Source organism: Arachis ipaensis, chromosome B4 (genome assembly GCF_059453495.1).
Source record: "Arachis ipaensis isolate K30076 ecotype BB chromosome B4, ASM5945349v1, whole genome shotgun sequence".
NCBI classification, from domain to species: domain Eukaryota; kingdom Viridiplantae; phylum Streptophyta; class Magnoliopsida; order Fabales; family Fabaceae; genus Arachis; species Arachis ipaensis.
The window spans coordinates 66,507,729-66,519,480 of NC_142439.1; the positions used below are offsets into that span (position 1 = coordinate 66,507,729).

Sequence of the window (11,752 nt, forward strand, 5' to 3'; positions counted from 1 at the left end):
CCGGCCTAAACTTCGCGGGTCGTGACTAGTGACTATTTACTTATGTTATATATCCATATACTGTCCTTCTCTTATTCTCCTTAATGCCGTTATCTGTATATCACTTTCGACTTCACATTTTTTTATTTTCACTTTTTTCAGGCTTCTCGATTAATACTCCTTTTAATTTTATTTATAATTATGTATTAAAAATCTACCTTGAGAGTCGTACCACCTTATTATCATTTACTTATGACTCGAGCATAAGGATTTGAATATTAGGGTGTTACACGGTGAACTGTGTACCATTATTTGTGGAAATGGAGTGAGAAACTCTGAATCGAATAATGATATTCTTGTATGGGAATTTCCAATTTCTTTGAGCTGTGGTAGTAGGTACTAGTTTCGCTTCTATCCACTTGGTGAAGTAATCCACTCCCACAATGAGGTACTTAACCTGTCCAGGGCTTGGGGAAAAGATCTTAGTAGGTCCAAGCTCCATTTCGTAAAAGGCCATGGAGAGGTTACGCTAATGAGCTCTTCGTGGGTAGCGATGTGGAAGTTGGCATGCATCTGGCAAGGCAGACAAAGTTGGTCGCGTCCTTTTGCAAGGTTCACCAGAAGAATCCAGCTCGGACTACCTTCCTAGCTAGAGATCATGCTCCAAGATGGTTTTCACAGATGCCATTATGCACTTCCTCCAAGACTTCTTCAGTTTTGCAAGTCGGAACACATTTTAACAAAGGTGTGGATACTCCTCTTCTGTAAAGGACATTTTGTACCAATGTGTAGTTCTGTGCTTCCTTCTGAATTCTCTTGGCTTCCTTTTGTTCCTTGGGAAGGATGTCAAATTTTAGATATTCGATAAAGGGAGTCATCTATCCGAGGTTTAAGCCGGAGATAGGTAGAATGTCCAACTTGTTATCCAACTTGATAATTGAGAGCTCCTTGAGAGTTTCTTGTATCAAACATCTGTTATTTCATCCTGGTTTGGTAGTCGCCAATTTAGAAAGGGCATCTCCTCTGCTATTACGTTCCCGAGTTATATGTCGGACCTCGGTATCAAGAAATTGCTTAAGATGCTCAAGTGTTTTCTCAAGTATCTCTTCATATTGGGATCTTTTACCTGGTACTCTCCATTGGTTTGAGAAGTTACTATCTGAGAATCACTGAAGACTACCACTTTGGTTGACCCAACTTCTTTGGCGAGTTTCAGGCCTGTGATCAGGGCTTCATACTCAGCTCGATTGTTGGAAGTAGGGAATTCAAACTTTAGGGAAAGCTCTATTGAAGTCCCCTTTTCATTGACCAGTATGATGTCCGCACCACTCCCGACTTTATCGGAGGATCCATCTACATAAAGATTCTAAGCAGTGGAGTTTTCATTCTTGTCACTTGAGTATTCTGCTATGAAGTCGGTGAGGCATTGAGCTTTGATGGCTGTCCGAGTTTTATACCTTTAGTCAAACTCAGATAGTTCTATGGCCCATTGTACCATTCGACTTGCTATGTCCGTTTTCTAAAGAATTTGTTTCATGGGGTGGTTTGTTTAGACTCTTATTATGTGCCCCTGGAAGTAAGGTCGGAGCCTCCTAGATGCTAGAATATCTTAACTCTAGCCCTTGTAAGACTTTACTAGTGAAATAAATAGGATGCTATCGGACTTCATCTTTTCGTACCAGTTCTGAGGCTACTGCCTTATCAACGACAACTAAGTACAAGATGAGCTCTTCTCCCGTTTCTGACCGGGTAAGGATAGGTGGTTAACTTTTGGTATGCGAAATTGTTACTCTGAGGTTGTAAAATTTGTTGTTCGTTCTCTCCCTGGCAATGGCGCCAATAACTGGTGCACATTACCATGGTCCAAACATAACTTCACAACTTCGCACAACTAACCAGCAAGTGCACTGGGTCATCCAAGTAATAAAACCTTACGTGAGTAAGGATCGATCCCACGGAGATTGTCGGTATGAAGCAAGCTATGGTCATCTTGTTAATCTCAGTCAGGCGGATATCAAATGGTTATGGAGTTTTCGAATAATAATAATAAATAAACAGAAAATAAAGATAGAAATACTGATGTAATAAATTGGTGAGAATTTTAGATAAGAGTATAGAGATGCTTTCGTTCCTCTGAATCTCTGTTTTCCCGCTGTCTTCATCCAATCAGTCTTACTCCTTTCCATGGCAAGCTTTCTGTAAGGGCATCACCATTGTCAATGGCTACATCCCATCCTCTCTGTGAAAATGGTCCAAATGATCTGTCATGGCATGGCTAATCATCTGGAGGTTCTCGATCATACTGGAATAGGATTTACTATCCTTTTGCATCTGTCACTATGCCCAGCACTCGCGAGTTTGAAGTTCGTCACAGTCAACCCTTCCCAGATCCTACTCGGAATACCACAGACAAGGTTTAGACTTTCCGGATCTCAGGAATGGCCATCCATGGGTTCTAACTTATACCACGAAGATACTAATAACTCGGACTCAGTCCCCTGTATTAGATATCTAAGAGATACTCATTCTAGCTTGGTTGCATGTAGAACAGAAGTGTTTGTCAGGCACGCGTTCATAAGTGAGAATGATGATGAGCGTCACATAATCATCACATTCATCATGTTCTTGGGTGCGAATGGATATCTTAGAAGCGGAATAAGTTGAATTGAATAGAAAATAGTAGTACTTTGCATTAAATCATGAGGAACAGGAGAGCTGCACACCTTAATCTATGGAGTGCAGAAGTAAGTAATTGATGCATAAATCCACTTCTGGGGCCCACTGATGCACATAAACTAGTTATGCTACGATTTAGGAAATTGCACGATCGGCAAAATTCCTTCCGGCAAGTGCACCGGTTATCGTCAAGTAAAAACTCACAATAGAGTGAGGTCGAATCCCACAAGGATTGGTTGAATGAGCAATTCGGATTAGAAGTGTGTTCTAGTTGAGCGGAATCAAGATTGAGATGAGTATTGCGGAATGTAAAATTGGCGGGAAAAGTAAATGACAAGAAATTGAAATGGCGGAATCTTAAATTGCATGAATTAAAGAGCAGAAACTAAATTGCTGAAATTAAAAGGGAATGGGGGTGATTGCATGAATTGAGTAGCAGAATGTAAAGAGAAAGTGGAAATCAGAAATGGGGAATTCATTGGGTTATAGGAGATATTGAGATCTCCGAATCAAAACATGTTTATCTCTTCCTCAACCAATGCGTTCATTGAATTTTGCTTGGCAATCTTATATGATTGGATCCCAATCCCTTGGCTCACCAATTCTCTCTAAAAACAAACAAATTCCCAATCCCTTGGTTTAAATGTTCATAAGAAGAGATGACGCTTGATCACTGATTATACCACACAATTTCATGAACCACAATTTGGTAGGATTACATGTCACAATATCCATCCAAACCCCAATCCAATTCACTGTGAGAAAGCTTCTCTAGCATGAATCCTCCATTCCTTTCCCAAGGCTCCGAAGGATTCCAAGTATGGGTAGTTTCTTTCCCAAGACAACTACTCAATGGAATTAGATCGAGAAGCTTTCTAACAAAATTCAAGAGAAAAGATTGAAGAAGAAGATAAACTATTATTGATTCATTGAATTACAATAGAGCTCCCTAACCCAATGAAAGGGGTTTAGTGAATCATAGCTCTGAATTCAATTACAAAGAAAAGGAAAACTAGCTACCAGTGAAAGTAAAAGTCCCCTCTAACTTAACTTCTATCCTATTTATACACTTTCTATATTGAGCTTCAGTTGTGCTTCTTGGGCTTTGAGGCCTCTCCTTGCTTTCCTTTTGCCTTGGGTTTATGATCCATAATCTTGATGAGGTTGTTGATCCAATTCCTGTAACTTTTATTGAGCCAACTTAGTGATAAGCAAATAATGACACATGACTCAATAAATTGAGATTTCAAACTCATCAATCCTTCAGGCCCAATCCCATAAACCATGATATTCAATTGGGTTTCATACCAAAGTAAGTTTAAGTTAATATTTGTGCTCAAAGACTAACTTAAATCACAATATTTTTGGCCCAGAAACCTTTTCCAAGAGTGGCGTTTAAGTTGTAGTTTAAGCTTAAACTGCAGCTTAAACGCCAGACACTTCCAGTGAGGCTTTTTGTAGAAGCACGTTTAAGCTTCAGTTTAAGGTTAAACTGAAGCTTAAACGTGGAAATGGAAGAAGGTAGCCCTGGAGAGTCATGTAGTCGAACACGTTTAAGCTTCAGTTTAAGGTTAAACTGAAGCTTAAACGTGGAAATAGGAAGGGCAGCCCTGGAGGTCGAACACGTTTAACCTCCAGTTTGAGGTCAAACTGGAGGTTAAACGTGGAAAAGGGTGGAGGCATACTGGAGGTCGAACACGTTTAACCTCCAGTTTGAGGTCAAACTGGAGGTTAAACGTGGAAGCTTAGAATGGTAGCCCTGGAGGTGTCGAACACGTTTAACCTCCAGTTTGGGGTCAAACTGGAGGTTAAACGTGGAAATGGAGAGAGCACCCCTGGAGGAGAAAAGCTGTCGAACACGTTTAAGCTCCAGTTTGAGGTCAAACTGGAGCTTAAATGTGGAATGGCTCCCTGGTACTCTTCCTGGTTCTGGCGTTTAACCTCCAGTTTGAGGTCAAACTGGAGGTTAAACGTGGAACTCCTCCCTGAGTGGTATCATCATTCTGGCGTTTAACCTCCAGTTTGAGGTCAAACTGGAGGTTAAACGTGGAATGCTTCTTTAGTGAGGCTTTTCATTCTGGCGTTTAACCTCCAGTTTAAGGTCAAACTGGAGGTTAAACTTCAATTCCAGCATTTCTTATCCTTCATGATTTTGACGTTTAAGCTCTAGTTTAGGCTTAAACTGGAACTTAAACTCCACATGTGATATTCAAGCTTCCTTCATTGATTTTGTTGCTTCCTTGCTTAGCCTCTTCTTCCCTGAAATCATCCAAACAATTGCATCAAAGTCTTGCAAAATTTCATGAGAAATCTTCCATTCATAGTATTTAAGTATTATAACTAAAACTCATGGAATATGCATCAAAATCATGTTGTTTGGATGGTTCATTGCTTTGTTCTTCATTTAACCATTTTTGGTTACTTTAAGCTCAAGAAAATGCATAAAACAACTGAAACTAACAGAAAAATGCTAGTGAAACTAGCCTATGATGCCTTGGCATCACCCACTTGGTGTGTGCTTGGGCTGAGCTTGAAGTTTACACGTGGAGAGGTCATTCTTGGAGTTGAACGCCACTTTGTAACGTGTTTCTGGCATTCAACTCTGGGTTGTGACGTGTTTCTGGCGTTTAACTCCAGACTGTAGCATAGAACTGGCGTTCAACGCCCTTTTGCGTCGTCTAAACGCGGCCAAAGTATGAACTATTATATATTGCTGGAAATCCCTGGATGTCTACTTTCCAACGCAATTAAAAGCACACCATTTTGAGTTCTGTAGCTCCAAAAAATCCACTTTGAGTGCAGGGAGGTCAGAATCCAACAGCATCAGCAGTCCTTCTTCTACCTCTGAATCTGATTTTTGCTCAAGTCCCTCAATTTCAGCCAGAAAATACCTGAAATCATAGAAAAACACACAAACTCATAGTAAAGTCCAGAAATGTGAATTTAACATAAAAACTAATGAAAACATCCCTAAAAGTAACTAGATTCTACTAAAAACATACTAAAAACAATGCTAAAAAGCGTATAAATTATCCGCTCATCACAACACCAAACTTAAATTGTTGCTTGTCCCCAAGCAACTGAAAATCAAATAGGATAAAAAGAAGAGAATATACTATAAATTTCAAAATATCAATGAAACATAGCTCCAATCAGATGAGCGGGACTTGTAGCTTTTTGCTTCTTGAATAGTTTTGGCATCTCACTTTATCCATTGAGGTTCAGAATGATTGGCATCTATAGGAACTCAGAGTTCAGATAGTGTTATTGATTCTCCTAGTTCAGTATGTTGATTCTTGAACACAGCTACTTTATGAGTCTTGGCCGTGGCCCTAAGCACTTTGTTTTCCAGTATTACCACCGGATACATAAATGCCACAGACACATAACTGGGTGAACCTTTTCAGATTGTGACTCAGCTTTGCTATAGTCCCCAATTAGAGGCGTCCAAGGTTTTTAAGCACACTCTGCTTTTGCTTTGGACCTTGAATTTAACCACTCAGTCTCAAGTTTTCACTTGACACCTTCACGCCACAAGCACATGGTTAGGGACAGCTTGGTTTAGCCACTTAGGCCAGGATTTTATTCCTTTAGGCCCTCCTATCCACTGATGCTCAAAGCCTTGGATCCTTTTTTATTACCCTTGCCTTTTGGTTTTAAGGTTTACTGGCTTTTTGCTCTTGCCTTTTGGTTTTAAGAGCTTTTGGCTTTTTCTGCTTGCTTTTTCTTTTTCTTTCTATTTTTTTTCGCCATTGTTTTTCATTTTTTTTTCTGCAAGCTTTTGTATTCACTGCTTTTTCTTGCTTCAAGAATCATTTTTATGATTTTTCAGATTATCAAATAACATGTCTCCTTGTCATCATTCTTTCAAGAGCCAACATATTTAACATTCATGAACAACAACTTCAAAAGACATATGCAGTGTTCAAGCATTCATTCAAAAAACAAAAAGTATTGTCACCACATCAATATAATTTAACTAAGTTCAAGGATAAATTCAAAACTCATGTACTTCTTGTTCTTTTGAATTAAAACATTTTTTAAATTAAGAGAGGTGATGGATTCATAGGACATTCATAACTTTAAGACATAGTTACTAATAGGGGTGGGCAAAAAAATCCATATTTTGGATTTTAAACCAAATCCAAACCAAACCATTTTAAAAAAACCAGTTTTAAACCAAAAAAAATCCAAACCAAATTACATTTATTTTATAATTTGGTTTTTGATCCAATCCATTTAAATGGTTTTAAATCCGGATCCAGATCCAGATCCAAATTAAGATCCGGATCTAAAAAAACCCTAATTGAGTCTTCTCCTCTTCGACAAATCCATTCAACAAAACCAAATCCACTCTTCGCCACCGTCAACATTTCTTCCTCTCTGCCTCTCGTCGGAGCTCGCCGGTGGTTCCCAAATCCACTATTCGCCACCGTCAACATTTCTTCCTCTCTGCCTCTCGTCGGAGCTCGCCGGTGGTTCGTCGGCCTCTACCTCTTCGAGTCTATAGTCTTCACTTTGATTCGAGACTCTGTCTCTCTGCCTCAACCTCCCATTCGCGACTCTGTCTTCTCTCTTTTTTGGTTCTCTTCTTCTTTCGTTGGTGGCTCGCCGGAGCTCATGCTCATCAATTGAGGTAAGCCTCCTCCTTGCCCTTGGTTCTGAGTTCTGAGTTTTATTTGGGTTTTTTCTATTTTGTTGATTTGTTCTGTTTTGTTCCTTCATGAGTATACTGATTTGTTCTGTTTTGTTGAATCCTTGATGAACTGATTGCCATGCTCATTTATTAATTTTTTGGTTCATGCATGTACCATAATATATACAGTATATATGTAGCGCTAGTTGTTTATATACGGTGTATGAATTTTCAAATTGAACCCCCCTAAAACTTGATTTCATAAAAAATCTACTTGCTGATTTAAGCCAATAGGTAAGTGTTCTATATGTATTGTGCTACTTGGTTATATAACCAACAACCAATCTCCTAATCTCTTATAGGAATTAGAATTAGATAGACTAGTAGTTGAAGTTGCAGGGATGAATGATGAATTTGAACAATGCTACATAAGAAATAGACTAGTAGTTGAAGTTGCAGGGATGAATGATGAATTTGAAAAATGCTGCATAAGAGGGATAGTAAGAACACTTCAAATGGTGACATTGATTCAAGAACTTTAGTAAGAAGTGTATTAACTGTGGTTCAATTAGCAATCATATGAAAAATCATTATTTAGTTGAAGAAAACTAACTTATCTTATACATGTTTCTGGCTTTGTTGTTCTGATTTTTGTTGTAAATAGAATTTTGTTCTGAAAAATCATTAACTGTGTTCTGCCTTGGCCTTCTTTTTCTTATCATTATTTACTGCCTTGAATATCTCGCTCTAGCAAGTAGCAACTATAATATAGGCAATGGAAACAACTCAAGATCTTAGGACTTAGGAGTGCTTGCTTTCACTAGTCCCCACCTTAATTTTGTTGATATGAAACACTGCTGCTGTCTTGTTCTGCTGCTATCTTGTTCTGCTGCTATCTTGTTCTGCTCCTAATTGTTTAGCAGCTGCCACACTAAAAGGTCTAATTTTGAAACTATCTGTATTTATAGTCATTGAAACTATCCTAATTGGGCTTGACCAATATTTTTACTCGTAACACTTAACTAAATTATTTAGTTCATACAGTAATAGCTAGTATTGTTATAGAGATAGATGGAGGTGGCATGCATAGTACTAGTATTTGTTTTAATTTGGGGATGGGGATTGGGGAGAGTTATGAAAAACTAGAACATTTGAAAGTCCAAATATAGCTTCCTCTAGTTGAATCCAATCTATTATATTAAATGCTTTATCTTTATTCAATATTTCCTTGGTTGCATTATCATGTCTACACAGAATATCAAACATTAATATGAGATTTAACATGTAAACAAATTGTTAACTTATCAATTCAGTTTGCTCTTTAGTAGTATGAATTTCATTATTCTGCTTGTTGAAATTTGAGATATTTGTATTTGCCACTTGAATTATTCATTGTTCATAGAGCATGTGCTTGCAGGGCTTCCTATCATGATAGGTTAATTGAACCCCGTTAAGTTTTCTATTTTAACCTTATCTGTTGTTGTATCTGGTAATGAAACCTTGTAGCATGTTGATATAATCGTTATAGTGGTGTAAATTTTACATTTTATGTATGCCTTTCAACATTATTTTATTAGGTACTTTATAGTTTTAGGATTAGCTTTTAGATATATTTTTATTAAATGCAATTATGAACTTTTAAGCTGAGGTGTGGAATATGATAGCAAATGAAGACTTAAATATAGGATAGCAAATGAAGACTTAACTTGCTAGCTTCCATTTTCTTTAAACCCCTTTCTGAATGTGTAACAGAAGATGGAAGCTATTGCACTCTAAAATTAATAGGTTAAAAAAAAAGGGATGGCTGAGATTCATGAGCAGAACTAGATATAAAATAAAATCCAGGAAATCAGGGGCTGCCGTGCTGGTTTGGAAAGGTTTCGGAGGGTTGTTTTTTAATTTTTAATTTTTGGTTTCAGTGTGTGTTGATCAGAATTAAGAATAATTGTCTAATTTAGTTTACTAAACATATTCTGATGCTTGAGTGACTACTTTTTATAGGGATAAGGTAGAGTTAATGTTGAAGTTTTATTGGCTGCTGTTTTTTTTGGATTAGTTTGTGTTAATTTTAGCATGTTTGGCACCAAATTTTGAGTTATGTACACCTTGCTTTATATGCAGAGCAAGATGACTGAAAATAGTAATATTGAAGCAACAGGGATGTCCGCTAGCATTCAACCATCTTCTCCACCGTCAGGTGTTCGTAAGAATCGGTCAGCTGTCTGGGATCATTTTGATGTAGAGAATGCTACCGAGAAGAAGGCTAAATGCAAATATTGTGGTAGCTTAATACAATATGGGAATGGAACCAGCTCAATGGGTGGTCATTTGAGAAGATGCAAGAAAAATCCTAATAATGATTCGAACAAAAGAAGAAAAACAACGACCACACCGACTATAGATGAGCGTGGTGTTTTAAATTCACCCAGTGCTTCCAAATTTGACCAAGAGGAGGCTCGAAGGGCACTTGTGGAAATATTTATTGGGGAAGAGCTACCATTTCGCTTCGTTGAAAGCCCGAAATTCCGAAAATTTGTGCATGCCCTACAAGCAAGATTCAAAGTTCCTTCACGGACTACGTTAGCACGTGACATTGGAGCTCTTTATGTTGAAGAGAAGATGAAGTTGCAAGATTTTCTTTCGGCAAATTGTGGTAGAGTATGTCTAACCACTGACACTTGGACTTCAATTCAAAATTTTACTTATATGAGTTTGACAGCACACTTTGTTGATTTGGATTGGAAATTACATAAAAAAATACTTAATTTTTGTCATGTGACAAGTCATTCAGGAGAGGTTATAGGAGCAACAATTGAATCTTGTTTAAATAATTGGAATTTGAATCGGGTCTTTAGTGTGACAGTTGATAATGCCTCCTCTAACGATGTTGCAATTAAATATCTGAAGCAGCGATTGAATTCTTGGAATAGCATTATTTTGAATGGTGAATTTATTCATATGAGGTGTTGTGCACATATTATAAACTTAATTGTAAAAGAGGGGTTGAAAGAGATTGATGAATCAGTCTTGAGGATTCGTAGTGCAGTAAAGTATGTTAGATCTTCTCCATCTAGAGCTAGTAGATTTCAAAAGTGTGTTGAACTAGAAAAAATCCAATATAAAGGCTTGCCTTGCATGGATGTTGAGACTAGGTGGAATTCTACCTATCAAATGTTAGAGGTAGCTTTGAAGCATCGCAAAGCATTTGAGTTGCTTGCTTTGAAAGATAATAACTATATAGGAGAGATGAATGGAGGAAAAGGGAGAGGTGTTCCTTCTGATTCAGACTGGGAGTATGCTGAGTCCATTGTACCATTTTTGCGAGTGTTCAGTGATGCCACTATACGTGTTTTTGGTACCTTATATGTTACCAGTGATATGTATATGAAGGAAGTATTTGCAATTGGACGATTTATTCGTCATTCTTGTGATTCTGTTGATTTTAGTACTATGTCAATGGCAGAAAGGATGAGGGTTAAGTATGAGAAGTATTGGGGCAATCCTGATTCGGTGAATATGTTGTTATTGATTGCTATCGTACTTAATCCAATGCAAAAGATTGAGTATGTCAACTATTTCTTGGATTACTTCTTTGGAGAAGAAAAAGGAGGCGAATTGAAGTCAAAGTTGTCCAAGTGCATAAAGTTACTCTATCAGCAATACCAAAGTTCTGGGGAAGCAAGTGAAGCTGATACGCAAGAAGTTCAAGCCAACAACATTAATACCGATCTTCATGGCATGGGCTTTTTTCTGCAAGCAACCGGTCGCAGAACAAATACAAGATCTGAACTTGATAGATATTTACAAGAAGAATGCGAGCCATACTCCCATAAGTTCGATATACTAAACTGGTGGAAGGTCAACTAAACCCGATTTCCAATTCTTGGAAATATGGCTCGTGAGGTATTGGCTATACCTGTTTCTACGGTAGCTTCGGAGTCTGCATTTAGTACTGGAGGAAGAGTCCTCGATCCATACCGCAGTTCCTTAACACCTAGAATGGTAGAAGCCTTAGTCTGCACAGGAGATTGCTTTAGATGATGATGGTGAAGTTCTTCAACAAGTTGATCAAGGTATAAAATTTATTTCATATTTCTTGTCATTTTATTTTATTTTTGTTTTTGTTATCTTTCTATTTTAGAATTTAGGTATTAGTTACCAATTAAAAGTTGTTGAATATAGACTTGATAATTAATTTGATTCCCTTGGCAGATATATTTTCCTCTAATGATGGTGCTTGTTCTATGGCGACATCAATTGATAATCTTGATGATGACTAGGTATGCTTAATATTCTCATTTAGTTTAATACTTTCATTCAAAGATTTGTTTTAAAATGACAAAGGTATATTTTGTTATTTGCAGATATATTTTCCTCAAAGATTGTGGTTGTTTGATGATTTTGTTGGCAACTTGGCATCTTGTGATATTTTGTTAGAGAGATATTTTGGTGGTATTCTTT

At 37.5% G+C, this 11,752-nt stretch overlaps 1 protein-coding gene and 1 pseudogene across 1 annotated transcript; both read left to right on the top strand.

Annotated features, from left to right (window-relative positions):
* The first annotated feature begins 9,418 nt into the window (after positions 1 to 9,418).
* LOC107614337 (zinc finger BED domain-containing protein RICESLEEPER 2-like) lies at positions 9,419 to 10,437 on the top strand. Its single transcript, XM_088484616.1, has 2 exons — positions 9,419 to 10,341; positions 10,416 to 10,437. The coding sequence occupies exons 1-2, from the start codon at positions 9,419 to 9,421 to the stop codon at positions 10,435 to 10,437; spliced, it is 945 nt and encodes a 314-aa protein (XP_088340742.1).
* A 25-nt stretch (positions 10,438 to 10,462) lies between these two features.
* LOC148567759 (zinc finger BED domain-containing protein RICESLEEPER 2-like) lies at positions 10,463 to 11,332 on the top strand (annotated as a pseudogene).
* Positions 11,333 to 11,752: the final 420 nt, after the last annotated feature.